General features: G+C 46.7%; 1 protein-coding gene across 8 annotated transcripts in view; it reads left to right on the top strand.

Moving 5' to 3' along the window:
- HERC3 (HECT and RLD domain containing E3 ubiquitin protein ligase 3) overlaps positions 1-15766 on the top strand; it is a 121105-nt gene that overhangs the window by 36142 nt on the left and 69197 nt on the right. For all 8 annotated transcript variants that reach the window (XM_021100756.1, XM_021100749.1, XM_021100750.1 and 5 more), the window contains 3 exons: positions 9999-10158; positions 13984-14060; positions 15040-15261. In XM_021100756.1, the coding sequence (XP_020956415.1) occupies positions 10127-10158; positions 13984-14060; positions 15040-15261 (331 nt within the window). In that variant the 5' untranslated portion in view covers positions 9999-10126. The remainder of the gene's footprint in view (positions 1-9998; positions 10159-13983; positions 14061-15039; positions 15262-15766) is intronic.

The following is a 15766-nucleotide window of genomic DNA, read 5'->3' as shown; positions in this document are numbered from 1 at the left end:
ATTTCTCTGTGAAGGTGTTCCCACTGATGTGTGTCAGTCTTTTTAATGACTGCACGTTTCCATTGGTAGTGTATCATCCCAATTTATTTGTTAATAGCAATGCAGTGTGTGACATTTCCCAATTTATTTGTTAATAGCAATGCAGTGTGTGACATTTCCTTAGGCTGTGTCTTTAGAAATTCAGCATTGTATCAAAGAACATGCAGAATCCAAGCCTTTTGGAATATCGTCAAAACGCCTGCCTTGTACTGATGAGTAGTATACTGACATTAGGTAGCTCCTGTTTACTTTTTTGGATTTGTTTGATAATTTCAATTTTCTGGTCCTTCATTTTTTTTCTAAAAGCTCATCCACTTCTCTCTATAATTTTTGATGGACTCAAAGACTATTTTTACATTTCCTACAGTTTACATGGTAAGTAAAAAATAAGAGACTTTTAACATAGCCTCTTTGAAAAGAAGCGGAGTGGAAAGTATTCTATTGTGAGTGCGCAGTTAAAACATGTCAGCTTCTCAGTGTATTTGGTGACTTTGTATAGAGGGCTTTTTATTCTCTTTTGGGTCAGTCCGTGGATTTTGGCTGCCTTCCAAGGAGGCCAAAGTTAAAAGTTTGAGCTCTGAGGAGGTAGAATAGTGCTAGTGTTAAGCATAGTATGTGGTGGAAATTGGGAGGGTGGATTTTAATTCTGGATGAGAATGAATGTGAGATAATTGCACGCGCGCACACACACACACACACACACACACACACACCCCTTTGCCTGTGCCATCTGTTCCTTTGCGTGGGGCTCCTGAAACCCTTGTCGATTGCCAAGTGGTAGGAACGTCTTTTCTTCTAAGGAGGTGACTCCGGGTGGGCTCCTGGGTGGGGGCTGGTCCCTAGAAAGACCCAGTCAGGATTGGAAGCTTGGCATTTTCAGCCCCACCTCTTATCTTCTAGAAGGGGGAGAAGAGCTGGAAATGAAGGTCGTGACTGATGACACGGATAAGAGGAAGCCTCGGGTAATAAAGAAAGGCGGGGAGGGGCTGGGTTTTCTTAACAGTGTTCTCGTGATATCAGTGGATCTAGCACAGGTTAATTTATTTTCTAAATGGATCTGTCATGGTTTTGTCACTTCTCTGATGCAGGCATCTCTTGAAAATGTTTTAGTGTCTCCATTTCCACATAAAGGCGGATGCTGCCTGGAGTACCCTTGAGCTTCTCCGGTGATGTTGAAACGACCCGTTGGTCCCCCCCTTAAATAGGAATCGTAGCACCATCATGTGTGCTTTCTTTGGCAGTCGTTTGAGACATCTTCAAGCCTGACCTTTTTATTTGGATGCGAAAGACTGTATGTTCAACTGGTTTTCCTTAGCATTTCTTAAGATGAGGCCGGCTTCCTGGAGCCGGCACTGTAGCTCCTGTATGTACCCGAGCAGGTGCTCTGGTGCTGTCCTTGTGCGGAAAACAAGACCTGGGAGGCAGAAAGCGTTCGCGGTAACCTGTGCACCGACCTTTGAGAGACCGTTGGAATTTGGTGCTGGGGATTAAGACTGCAACTCCTCTTGGGAGGGTTTTGAGTGATCACCTAGAAGGTTTAGGAATTTAACGATTCGGAGTTAGATACACTCTGGATCACCCCTGCCGTGGTCCCTTCTGCTTGTAGGATTCCCTCTACCTGAGCTGTCGGGTAGTTTGCAGGTTTACAGTCCTTCTCTCTTAAAATCCGTTGAAAGTGTTGGGTGGCGCCATGGTTGGCAGTTTTGAGCTCCTGAAAATAACTGAGTCATTGTCGCTGATCTTACTCTGATAGTGAAATGCTGATAACTCAGAAACACACCGCCTTCTCTCCTCCCTGTGCCTGTGACAGGCCTCTTCTGTTTTCATTGAATTGGGCTTGTTGCATCTAAAAGCATCCATAGTAAATTTAGATTTAGGGCTTTAAAAAATATTCTCAGACGTTCTTCGTGGTAAGTGTTTTGAGGCTCTGTATGTGTACGTTAAAACCCAACATTAAAGTCACCTGGCCCTGAACTGAGATCCACTCCTCTGACCTCTATCGTAGCTAATCTTTCTCTCTCATTTTTTTTTTTTTTAGTTGAAAGGATTTAGTTTCATTATTGTGTGAACTTGGGGTGTCATACATAGGGTTCAGCAAATCAGTGTTTAATATGCTCAGGTAACTTAAATGAAGCATCAGCTGCTCAGAGACGCTGCCCGCCACCAGGAGTCCAGCCCTTCACTGTACATTCTGTGGGAAGGTTAAACCCAATTGTAGTTAGAGCATTTGTGAGAGAGCTGTGCCTTTGCCTTTTTTTTTTTTTTTTTTAATTCAGCCAATGAAACAAAGAGTTTGTGGACTTTCTCTGCTAAAAAAAAAAAAACAAAACAAAAAAAAAACAAAAACCCATAGCAGGAAAAAAAATAATGTTATTTTAAAAATCAGACTCTGGGTTTCCAGTTGCAGGCAGGACAGAGTAAGCACATTCCTTGCTGTCTGTCCTACTGAATGCACCCGTAAAACTTGGACCGAATACATGCAGCAGCTGTTTGAGGACTCCGAGAAGCAAATAATGGCAGGTGGATTGGGAAAGAAGACTAGGAATTCAGAGTACCACTGAACTGGCAATGAGTTGACCATTTTCCCCCTCTGGTCCTCCTGCCGTTTGGCCCAGAGGCAGGCTCAGCTGTGGAAGTACAGTATGTAGGCTGGAGAGCTGAAAAGGGAGAGATCTCAGAGAAGCAGGAGCTTGGAAGAGCAACTCTGTAGTCATCTCGGAACTCTTGGGCTCAGCTGAGCTGTATGTGTGGATCTGACCCTGCAAAGCATGTGAGTGACTCTGAGAATTTAACCAACAAATAGACTACCCCTCAGGTTCCACACTGGCCACTGTGAGGTGCATGCAGGACACAAATCCAAGTAACACTGCAGAAGCTTTGAAAAATGAAACAAAATTTCTGATGTTCAGCAAGGATTAAAATGAGACCCAGAATCTTTTTCTTTTTTGGCCACACCTGTGGTGTGTGGAAGTTCCCAGGCCAGGGATGGAATCTGAGCCACTGCTGTGACCTACACCACAGCTGCAGCAACACTGGATCCTTAACCCACTGCGCCACAGCAGGAACCCCAAGACCCAGAATCTGATCATATGCAAAATGTTCACGATACAGTCATGGTCAGCATATAAAAACCCAGGGAAATCTCCGTTAGCACGGGGAGAAACAGTGTTGCCAACGCTGGAAGGACAGAGGTGTTGGGACTGTCTGAGAAGGACGTCCCTATTATGGGGACGTCCCAGCAAACCGACTCAAAACTGCTGTGAAACAAATGGAAAACTGAAATTCTTTGCAAATAAATAGATGATGTCAAGAACCAATACAGTAATCAAAATGAAAATCTCACTGGATGGTTTCAGTACAGAATGGAGATGACAGAGGAGGGAATCCGTGAAGTTGAAAATAGATGAAGAGAAATTATGCAATCTGCATAACAGATATTTAAAAACAGATTGGGACGAAAAATGAACAGGATTTCGGGGACTCACAGGACAAGAACCACAGGTCTAACCTCGTGTCATTGGAGGACTAGCAGGAGAGGAGGAAGCACGTGGTGCTGAATGTGGTAATGGCTGGAAAGTTTCCACATTTGGCAGGAAATGTCAATATACAGATCAAGAATTCCAGTAAACCAAGCAAGACAAATTCAAAGAAATCTACACTGAGCTAGGTCATAATCACATTTCTGAAAACCAGAGGCAAAGAAAATACTTGAACGTCGCCAAAGAAAAACAACATATTACCTACAGAGAAACAGTGATTGAAAGGACTGTGGAGCCTGTAAGTGGCCCGGTGTTTTTAAAGTGCTGGAGGAAGTCAACCCAGAATTCTGTTTATAGCGAAAAAAAAAAAAAAAAAAAGCCTTCATGAATGAAGGCGGAATGAAGTCACTTTGAGATGAAGGAAAAGGCAAAAAATTCACAGCCGGCAGACCTGTACTAAACAGGAAAGTTCCTTGGACAGAAGGGAGACGATACCAGAAAGAATCCGGGAGAGAATATTGGGACATCAGTAATGAAGGAAGAGCAACAAGTAGCAGATACCTGGGTAAATATAACAGACCAGTCTCTCCTCAGGGGCTTTATTTATTTATTTTGTCTTTTTGCCATTTCTTGGGCCACTCCTGCGGCATATGGAGGTTCCCAGGCTAGGGGTCCAGTCGGAGCTGTAGCCGCCAGCCTACGCCAGAGCCACAGCAACATGGGATCCGAGCTGCATCTGCAACCTACACCACAGCTCACGGCAACGCCAGATCGTTAACCCACTGAGCAAGGGCCAGGGATCGAACCTGCAACCTCCTAGTTCCTAGTCGAATTCATTCACCACTGCACCACAACGGGAATTCCTCGGGTGCTTTAAAATTTTTTGACGATTGAAAGCAAAAGCTATAACATTGTGATAGAGTCTTCAATCTATGTGGATGCAGTAGTTAAGATGACTATATATGTATATATTATATAATATATATATGTTATTATATATAGTGTTGTTATATATGTATGGGAGAGAAGTAAAGGGACCTGTATGGTCATAAAGTTTCTACATTCCACTTGAAATGATAAACTCTTGATTCTCAGTTGACTTTGAAAAGCTGTTTATACTGTACTCTCTAGAGCAGTCAAATATACCAAGATACAAAAAACACAATGAACTAAAATGGAATGCTCGGACATGTTTAATGTAAAAGAAGGCGGGGATGAGGAAAGCAAGCAATGAAAAGCAGGGAAGAAATAGAAAGCAAACCATCAAAGGGCATACGTCCAAACATATCAATACTTCCATTAAATATGGTTAAATAAAACAGTGAATGCAGATATTATATTAGAGTTTAAAAAATAACCCAACGGTATAGGAAGGTTAAAATACCCACTTCGGGGTATTTACTTCAGAGAAATGAAAACTTATTTTCACACAGAAACCTGTGTATGAGTGTTTATTGCATCTGTATTTATAATCGCTTAAAACTGGACTCAGTGCTTTGTGGTACATCCACAGCACAGCGGAATCCTGTTCCCTAACAAGAAGGAACACACTCTTGGTACATGTGACAACCTGGGTGAATCTCAGAGGTGTTAGATGGGGCGAAAGAATCCAGTTTCCAAAGGTCAAATACTCTATGACTCCGTCAGTGTGACGGTATTGAAAATATAAAACCACCGTGATAGAAAGCAGATCAGTGGCCACCAGGAGTTGGGTCAGTGGCTAAGGAATGGTACGAGGGGCTTTTTGGGGGGTGATGGAACTGTTCGTGTCTTGACTTTTGGCCCTGGTTACATGTGCTTAAACTCAGAGTTGTGCACTAAAAAAGCTCATCAGTTTTACTCTTTGATCATTAAAATTAAAAACAAAGCCAACACTGACTCCGATTGGGGTGCTTTGGCTGAGGAACACGGTAGAATTCCTTGTACGGAAGTGACTGTGTCAGGGAAGGGGCAGTCACTTTAAAGTGAGTTGGGTTCTAGAGTTGAGGTCCCAGGTCCTCCGAAATGTCTACCTGGAAATAAGAAAGTAGCTTGGACTATGGTTTAGACCAAGGACCTTTCACAGACGCCAAGAAAATGAGGGAGAGTCTGTCCGTGTTGCGGGAGCCCGGGGGACCCCAGGAAGCGCGTCGGGCACGAGGAAATTCTCTTTGTTGGGGTCTGCAGGGGGACCCGGGCGGCGTTCTGTCTTGGGAGGTTGGCTGAGATGAGGTTTATCTCCTTCCCCCCAAACCCGGAGCAGAAGTCCGCCGCAGCCCTCAGCCGAGGTTGGTGGTCCTTTGGAGAAAGACTTCCCCGGGGGGAGCAGGTGGGGCCGCAGGAGGCAGGACGGGAGCTAGAGTGAGTGTTCGGTGGGAACTGAAAGAGTTGGGGTGACTCTCGGGGCTTGGGATCCACAGAACGGCCGTGCAGAGCCTTCTGCTTTCTTCTGTTAAATGTACTGTTTGGGGGGACATTTGGGGGCAACTCAGAAAGGAGACATCTGAGGATGCAGGTTGAATCCCTTTTGCCACACTCTCTGCTGACATTGATTTTATTTTAGTTTAGTTTCCTTAAGAATTTATTACCAAATATTGACCATGAATTTTGTATGTTCTGTATACTTGCCACCCGGCTGCTCATGTTGTTCCCTGCAAACTGGGATATAGTTTTTACTGGAACAGACAGTGAGCGGAAAGAGACCGGTTCCTGTTAATCCATGGCCAGACTCTTCACATCATCGTTCGCTTTCACAGATTTAAAATCCACCTCATCCTTTTTTCACGAGGAGAGACGAGACAGACGTGTAGGTGTCATGGGCTTTGAAATCGGAAAGACCCGGGCTCCAGTCCTGGCACCAGCACTCAGTAGCTGTGAACCTCGGTCACAGAACAGACTTTTTCTCAGCTGGGACTTACTGTTGAGCCCTCACCTCCCAGGGCCGTCGCCAGGATTGGAGGTCACCCCAGGCGCATCCCTCTGCCCTCCGGCTCCTATCCTCCTTCTCTGTTACCTCCCTGAGATGCTTTGCTGCCTAGTTTCCTATTGACTTGAAAAGACATTAAAAAAAGATGATGGGCTCAAAGCCATGTCGCAGTGCTCCTGACAGTGTCGGTGCACTTGGACCTGCTCCGAGCACCATCCTGCGTTTGCCACTTCTCTGCCCTCTGCCCTTGGCTCATTCAGAGCTGATAACGTTGCTGAAGACGCCGAAAGACCTTAAGGTGTTGCTATGAGAGGATCAGAGAGAAAAGATGCTTTTACCCTCAGAACACGCCAAATGTTTCCTCAGTGTGTTTCACTATTTTAACACGTGGGTTGAGGTTCTGTCAAGATCTGCAAAATATAGCGTCGAGTCTTGACAGAATGAATCCGAAGAGATGGCGCGGGCACATGTGCCCTGCAGCCTGGGTGTACCCGGCGGGGGCAGGGGGGTGCTCAGTGCCAGGTGTGAAGGAAGCACTCCCAGTCGAGCTGGGGAGTAGATTCTTAAAGAGGGATTCCGTTTTCACTTCAGCGCATCCCTGGTGTGAATGGGAGGAGCTTGATTTTCTGGCCAGAAGACATAGAGGAAGCTGGATTCATGACAAGCCCTGGTTTAATTCTCTGCAAATCTTTGCATCACTAAATGGTACCTCTTGTTTTGGGGCCGCAAGGTGGGTCGTGGTGTCAGCGTGGTTCCATGTCTATCTGGTGGCTGGCACGTGATGGGGCAGGAATTGGTTTACCCAGAGCCGGACCCGACAGGCGGTAAATGGTAACTGGAATCTAGACTTGCCGCTTGGACACCACTCCGCTGCGGTAAACCACGTCAAGCAGGATCCATCGACGGATTTTGAGCCAAGTGTCCCGTCAGGCCTTGGAGAAACTTCCTACTGTCGCGTAAGGCTGTGTCCTGCCCTCCGTCGGAGGTCAGGAGTTGGGGGACAGGTCTCAGTGCTGGCTGAGGTACCAGGCTGGGCCCCTAGACCCAGAAGAACATAAAAGCTGCCCAAGTCCTAAAAGGGTGTGCGAGGTGGATATTTTGGTCAAAGGAATACGAATCTGATGCACTTGAGCCACTTGGGTAGGAATTTCTTCGTTTTTTCAGCGTGGAGGCAGGACTGTTACTTTGGGGGGGGGTGGGCAAGGCTGGGTGGGGCGCTGGGGTGGGATGGTGAGTGGAGGTGAAAGGCGGTGGGTGTGGGAATGGAGGAGTAACAGCAGCCTTCAGGAGATGGGCGCCGACTTGAACATGTTTTCAGCGGCTTCATTTTAGAAACACACTTTTTTTGTTTTCCAGTAGTTTTTTTTTTTTTTTTTTTTTTTTCTTTTTCATGTCGCACCTGCCACTTATGGAAGGGCCCTGGCTAGAGTCCACTCAGAGCTGGAGCTGCCAGTCTACACCACAGCTACGGCCACGCCAGATCCGAGCTCATGGCAGCACTGGATCCTTAACCCACTAAGCGAGGCCAGGATCCTTAACCCTCTGAGCCACAGTGGAAACTCCTCGAGGGATGTTTATACAGACTCTGTTTAGGTCAGACAGCAGCCAGGGAGTTGCCGCCCCTGACCCCATGCTTGACTTTCACCTGCAGAGGCCCTCGCTTTTGCACTCTTTCAGCGTCTTCTCTTGGTGTTTATATTTATAAACAAGATGCTTGTAATTCTGCTTCTTGATTTCTTTTCAATATTGGACATAATCTGGAGGCGTCCCACTGGGGAAAGGTAGCAGGCCCTTCATATTTTCCACTCACTCTCCCCCCCCTCCGCTTATCTTTCCCCAAATAGTTGATTTTTTAAAATCAGTTGACAATTAAAATTTTAACTGTGTAAATTATACTGATTTGGTTATTAGGACTTTATGTGCCATGATTGCTCTTAACTTCCTGTAAAGCCATTTAGCGTTTCCTGGAGTGAATAATTACTGTTTTTTCGTTTGCATAGTAATCTCTAGTGTCTGAAAAAGCGTAAAACTCCTGACCTGATGAGATGGGATTCCATTTTTCCCCTGGGAGACATCCCTCCCGCTTTGGCTCATCGCTGTCCAGGAAATACTCTTCACCTGTTCCCCATGCGAAATTCCTCTTTCCTGGATCCTGAATCTTGCTTTGTTTTGGAGGCATATTAGGTACCTTAAACTGAGAGGGGCAGCCTGGGAGGTGAAATATTTCTAGAGCCTTCCATCCTTGAAAATTGTCCTCTGTCCTCCCTCTCATGTGGTTCCTGGTTGGCTCGGTAAGGAATTCTCTGTTGGGAGTCATTTTCCTCCCGAACTGTGAACGCAGTGCTCCATCGTCTTCTGATTTTCAGTGTTGCTCCTGGGAAATGCGATGCTGTTCTGATCCCTGCTCTGTTGTATAAAAACTGTTTTCCTTTCCAGAGACTTTGAGAATCTTTTTTGGTGTTCTGAAATTTCAAGTGTAAGTGCTCTGAAGTGGGTTTTTAATCAGTCATTATGCTGAGATTTTAATAGATTCTTTCAACATGTCTTTCACTTATGAGCAATTTTCTTGTTTTTCTTCTTAATTTTCTACTTTTGCATTTTTTCCATTCTTTTTGGAGTTCTTATTCTTCTGTTGTTGGACCTCCTGGAAGAATCCTCTCCTTTCTTTTCTTTCTTTTTTTTTTTTGTTCTGTTCTTTGTCTTTGCAATTTCTTAGAAAATTTCAATTCTTATTTCCTATCCTGCTTTTGAAGCTTTTTTCCTTTAAATTTATGCTGCCATATTTTGATTTTCCAAGATAATTTTGTTTTCTGAATGTTTTCTGAATATTATTCCTCTGGTAACTTTACATTTTTCTTCTGTTCCCTGTGTGATCTTTTTTTTTTTTTTTTTTTCAGAGTTCGTTTCCTTCTGTTTGTTTTGCTCTTTAACGTCTATGTTAAAGTTTCCTCAGATATATGTCGATCCTTGAGTGACCTTCTGTATTTCAAGAGTGGGGGCGGAACTGTGAGCGGAGCTATGTGTGGGCAGGAAGCTGGGCATTTTATTGGGGGACCCGCAAATGTCCATTGCTGTGGGTCTTTTCTTTCTTTGGGGCCGTTTTCTCAGAGAAATCCTTCTGTGCCCTGGCTCTGTGTGTGTGTGTGTGTGTGTGTGTGTGTAGACTGAATCCTGAAACTGAGGGAGGAAGGTGGATTGGGAAGAAGACTGCAGCATGAGGGGGTCTCGTTATTCCCACGTGGCATTTCACTCAGTCCCACTGCTTTTCGTAGCAGGCCTCATTCCCGCTCACACGCGGGCCTGTCTGGGTCCACGTCTGCAACTAGTAAAAACCTTCAGCTCCTCCTCGGAGAGAAGCACTGGGCACCCGCAGGGCCGCCTGGGACGTGTGCACCCCCATATGGCTGGGGTCTAAGTTGACAGCTTCGAGAACCATGCACCATTTATGATCTCTGTAAATATCCAGACGTAGTGGTTCCCTTTGCAAAACAAGACTGCCTGGGAAGCGGATTTCGTGTAACTCCCTTTGCGGGAATTTACCTTTTCCTCCTTGGGTTTGTTTTTCTTTTTTCCAGAGCAAATTGGAGCATTGGCAGATGAGCACATTGTCCATGTGGCGTGTGGCGAGTCCCACAGCCTGGCCCTCAGTGACCGGGGCCAGCTGTTTTCTTGGGGTGCAGGCAGCGATGGTCAGCTGGGACTCATGACGACCGAGGAGTCGGTGGCGGTGCCCAGGTGAGGATGCCACTTGCTCCGGATAGTATTTCTGCGAGTTTCTCTGTTCAGCCCCTCGTTTCTGGTGCTGCTGTCTCCTTTTCATCGCGGCTTCCTTTGTGTCAGTGCCGTGCCTTCTGCTGTTAGAACACTTGTCAGAAATATTGGAGTTATTTATCAAAATGTCTCTCTCCAGTTAAAAAAAGGTGAGTTATTCAGAAACTGTACTTTATTCATTCGAGTCGCCGTGTTGCTCGCAGAGTTCTTGGAACGCAATGAACATTTGGAAAAAAACAAAACAAAACGTCTTTTCACGTGGTGAACGTCTTAAGCTTTAATTTAAAATCGCAAGCCTAAATCATAAGGCTGACCTGTTACTCTAATAATAGGCCAGATTACCAACAGCTAATATACCAAATATACAGGAGTTCTTTCACACAAAAAGTACTCATTCTAATTCTTAAATGATTTGGCTGAGTATCTAACAGCTGCTTCGCCACGAAGAAAATGTCTACAATGTTGAAGGTACTCTCAGGGATTTTTTGGAGGTGGCATCTGCGATTGGGAAGGTTGTGACAAGGGTGACGGCCACTCACAGAGGGAGAACTGGGGGGGAGTTTGAGTGGGAAACTGGCCAGGAGAAAGGGCTGTTGCTCTCCCGGGGTCAGAAACATTGGTCCCCAAGGCATTGTTACCTTTTCTGATCGAAAACCACCGTGGGTTCTACCCGCTGTTGATCTGTGCAGCAGTCTGAACAAAAGTCCAGGGCATTCCTCAGAGTGAAAAAGAAGCCAGTCCCCGGAGTGCCTGTTGTGGCGCAGTGGTTAATGAATCTAAGAACCATGAGGTTGCAGGTTTGATCCCTGGCCTCGCTCAACGGGTTAAGGATCCGGTGTTGCCGTGAGCTGTGGTGTAGGTTGCGGACGCGGCTCGGATCCTGTGCTGCTGTGGCTGTGGTGTAGGCCAGTGGCTACAGCTCCGATTCGACCCCTAGCCTGGGAACCTTCACATGTCGTGGGAGCTGCCCTAGAAAAGGCAAAAAGACCAAAAAAAAAAAAAAAAAGAAGAAGAAGCCAGTCCCCAAAGGCTGTCTACTGTATGGTTCCATTTATATAACGTTCTCGAAGCGACAGCCTTTCAGATATGAAGGGTGGGTTGGTGGTTGCCAGGGGCTCCAGGGCGGGGAGGGAGGGCAGGTTGTCGGAGTAGAGCGCCCGGAATCTGGCTGCTGTGGCTCCGTTGCTGAGGATCTTGACTCAGGTGGATACGTGACGCTGCACACGTGGTAGAAAGACTATACATGCAGATGAATCCGCGTGAGACTGGGGAAGTACACCATCGGTAGGTTGTATCAGTGTCGGCATCCTTGTTAGGATATTATGCTGTAGTTTTGCAGAACGCCACGACTGGGGGCAGCTGGCCCAAGTGTACAAGGGAGCTCTGTATTATTTCTTACAACAGTATGCGACTCTGCAGTTATCTCAATAAAAAATTGTCGGGTTCCATTTGGTATTAAATGCATATGTGACTCTGTTTTATAAACTTTTTTATATCTGAGAAAATAAGCCCTTCGCAAAAGCCACGTGCACCCATCACTCTGAATAACGCCCCCCCCCCCTGTTGGATGTCTGTCTTCTAAAGTGCCCCTCTTCCAAGAGCCGGCCCGCCTGACTCCTTTCTTCCCCTGCATACACTTAATAAAGAGGAACAGAGCAGCTCGCGAATTTTTTTTTTCTTTTGTTAGGGCTGCTCCTGCAGCATATGGAAGTTCCCAGGCTAGGAGTCGAATCAGAGCTGTAGCTGCAGGCCTACCCTACAGCCACAGCAGCACCGGATCCTTCCTTAACCCACCAAGCAAGGCCAGGGATCGAATCCGCATCTTCATGGACAATAGTCGGGGTTTGTTAACCACCGAGCCACCACGACAGGAACTCCCTTGTGAATTGTTCAAATAGGGAGCAGGAGACAGCCCCAGGCTGTCCAGCTCCAGGAAGTGCCACACATGCTTTTTTTTTTTTCATTTACTTCTCACCACCTCCTGTGCATAGGTACTGTTCTTATCTCTGTTTTTCACCTGAGTGAAATCTCACAGGAGTGGGATTTAAAAGTTATCGTAACAATCTACCTCTTTACCATCCCAGGGAATCAGAGTTTTGGAGGCAGTGAGTGTGCCCTTCCTAATTTTTAAAAATAAACATAACAGGAGTTCCCATCATGGCTCAGCAGAAACGAATCTGACTCCTATCCATGAGGACGCAGGTTCGACCTCTGGCCTCACTCAGTGGATTAAGGATCTGGTGTTGCCGTGAGCTGTGGTTTAGGTCACAGATATGGCTTGGATCTGGTGTTGCTGTGGCTGTGGTGTAGGCCAGTGGCTACAGCTCTGATTGAGCCTCTAACCTGGGAACGTCCATATGCCTCGGGTGTGGCCCTAAAAAAAATAATAATAGTAATAAAAAAAAGAAAAAGCCCCCATAAAATTTACTGTCTTAACTGTTTTTAAATGTACAGTTTAGTAGTGTTAAATATACTTACATTGTTGTGTCACCCATCTCTAGAACTTTTTTATCTTGCAGAAATTTAGCTTACATATTCATTAAAGATGGGCCCCCATTTCTCTCTCCCAGCCGCTGGCAAACACCATTAGACTTTTCAAGTTGTATGACCTCGACGAGCTTAGATAATCTCACATATATGGAATCATAGGGTCTTTGTCTTTTTGTTGTTGGCTTATTCCACTTGGCATAATGTCCAGGGTTCATCCCTGCTGTAGCATATGTCAGGATTTCTGCTCTTGAAGGGGGTGGATACCCCACTGCACACATCCTCCAGATGCAGGCACCACGTTTGGTTTTTCTAGTCACCAGTGGAGGGACACTTGGGTTGCTGCCACCTGTTGGCCATTGTGAATGATGTCGCTATGAATGTGGGTGTGCAGATGGCTCTTTGGGACCCTGCTTTCAGTTCTTTTGGATAAATACCCAGAAGTGGGCTTGCTGCATCGTGGCATTGCCCGCGTTGGAAAGCCACGAGACACCGTGTTCTTTGCAGTCTCTCTTCTGTAGCTTATTCCTTTTGTCCTTGAATTGGAGATGACCGGGCGGAAAGTAGCAGAAGGTTGTGGTAATGGGTTTAAGGGCGATATCTATTTATTTCCTTTTAGGGCCGCAGCTGTGGCATATGGAGGTTCCCAGGCTAGGGGTCTAATTGGAGCTGCAGCCTACCCCGCAGCCACAGCCACAGCAATGTGGGATCCGAGCTGCATCTGTGACCTACACCAGAGCTCAATGCAGCGTGGGATCCTTAACTCACAGAGTGCAGCCAGGGATCAAACCCACAACCTCATGGATTCATGTTGGGTTCATTACTACTAAGCCACGATGGAAACTCCTGCAGTTTTTCTTTTTTTTTTTTTTTTTAAATACTAACTACCTCAGAGGCAGGAGGTTAGTGAAAGACATAGTAGAAATGTATAAGATTAGGGAGTTCCAGTCATGGCACAGCGGAAATGAATCCGACTAGGAACCATGAGGTTGTGGGTTCGACCCCTGGCCTTGCTCAGTGGGTTAAGGATCTGGTGTTGCCGTGAGCTGTGGTGCGGGTCACAGACGCAGCTCGGATCCCGTGTTGCCGTGGCGGTGGTGTAGGCTGGCGGCTACAGCTCTGATTCGACCCCTAGCCTGGGAACCTCCATATGCCGCGGGTGCGGCCCTAAAAAGACGAAAAAGAAATATATAAGGTTATATATCTGATTTTAAAAAGTCTTCTGCCAAAGATGTCATTTATTAGAGGTGTTTTGTTTAGTTGTGAATGCCCTTCTTAAGAGGAAAGCCTTTTCTGTTTTAGGTTAATACAGAAGCTGAACCAGCAGACAATATTACAAGTTTCCTGTGGCAACTGGCATTGCTTGGCTCTTGCAGCTGGTAATGTAACAATAAAATATATGCTAATGTTACAGTCATTCGGGCACCACTCCTCTTTGCATTTTTGTGTGCTGTTCTCTAACTAGATACTGTTAACTAGCTAGTTGGGGTCTGTGCCTTCCTGTGAGACAGTGGCAGTTCTCAGGCAGCTTTCGGTAGCGCATACTTTGCTCAGTGTGTGGCTGAGGCAGGGATCATCATTGCTGCTCCATTTCTTTCTCGGGGGCGGGTGAGCAGGAGGCAGGACTGCGCTGCAGTGTTCTTGAGCAGAAGATTGGTTTTTCTTAGCTTCAGCTCACTCTTGCGTTACATTCCACCATGCAGCTTCCAAATACATAAAAAACAAGGAGTTAGAAAAATGGCATATGGAGGTTCCCAAGCTAAGGGTCGAATCGGAGCTGTAGCCATGACGATACTGCATCCGAGCCTCATCTGCAACCTGCAGCACAACTCACGGCAATGCTGGATCCTTAGCCAGGGATCGAACCCACGTCCTTGTGGACATTCGTCGGGATTCATTGCCTCTGAGCCACAACGAGAACTCCAGCACTAACATGTCCTGCTTGATTCTCTGTGCTGTAGGGCGGGTCGTAGCCGGACCCCATGAAGTTCTGGGTCTCTGATGGTCCCAGTGTGGTCAGAACTAGTTCATCTGGCTTAGTGGATCCAAGCCTGGCAATTGGCCTGTTGAAATCTGAACTGGCTGCAACATTTAATTTTGTCTTTGCATAAATGTTAATAGCCTTGGAGGGGTACTGAGACTCAGTTTCTCTCTCTGATGTCATGGCAAGTGGGAGTTTGGGACTCTTAAGAGCATGCAGTGGGTCTGTTCCCTTGCTCTTGTGTGGGCTGGTGTGGGGGCGTGGGGGGCAACTAACAAACCAGCCTCCTGGGCAGCTGTATTGTTCTGACGAGATTATTTTTGTGGCTGGAACTTGTGTCATTTTTGGTCATACCCGTTGTCCTCTTCTTATTTCAGATGGTCAGTTCTTCACATGGGGCAAGAACAGCCACGGGCAGCTGGGCCTGGGGAAGGAGTTCCCCTCCCAAGCCAGCCCGCAGAGAGTGAGGTCCCTGGAGGGCATCCCGCTGGCGCAGGTGGCTGCAGGAGGGGCCCACAGCTTTGCCCTGTCTCTCTCAGGAGCCGTTTTTGGCTGGGGGATGAATAACGCAGGGCAGCTGGGGCTCAGTGACGAGGAAGGTACGTAACTTTTGGCTTCATTGATTAACTCTGGGCTTCTTTCTTTTTCTTTCTTTTTTTTTTTTGTCTTTTTGCCTTTTCTAGGGCCACTCCCGCAGCATATGGAGGTTCCCAGGCTAGGGGTTGAATCAGAGCTACAGCTGCTGGCCTACACCACAGCCACAGCAGCACAGGATCCGAGCCGCATCTGCGATCTACACCACAGCTCATGGCAACGCCGGATGCTAATCCACTGAACAAGGCCAGGGATCGAACCCGCAACCTCATGGTTCCCAGTCGGATTCGTTAAACACTGAGCCACGACGGGAACTCCGACTCTGAGCTTCTAGAAGGTCTTCTGTGCGCTGGCCCCGTGTTGGGCACACAGGGCACAGCAGGGACCCAGACAGACAGCACGCTTGGCTAAGAGGAGTTTGCATGCTCGTGGGCAGAAGCAACCAACCAAGCGGTAAGGATACCGAACGCCAGGGGATTTAAGGGGAAAGGTTCCTGTTTCTCGTGAGGT

Source organism: Sus scrofa, chromosome 8 (genome assembly GCF_000003025.6).
Source record: "Sus scrofa isolate TJ Tabasco breed Duroc chromosome 8, Sscrofa11.1, whole genome shotgun sequence".
NCBI lineage: Eukaryota > Metazoa > Chordata > Mammalia > Artiodactyla > Suidae > Sus > Sus scrofa.
Note: the sequence above shows the minus strand (reverse complement) of the source record. Positions and strands in the feature narration are given on the sequence as shown.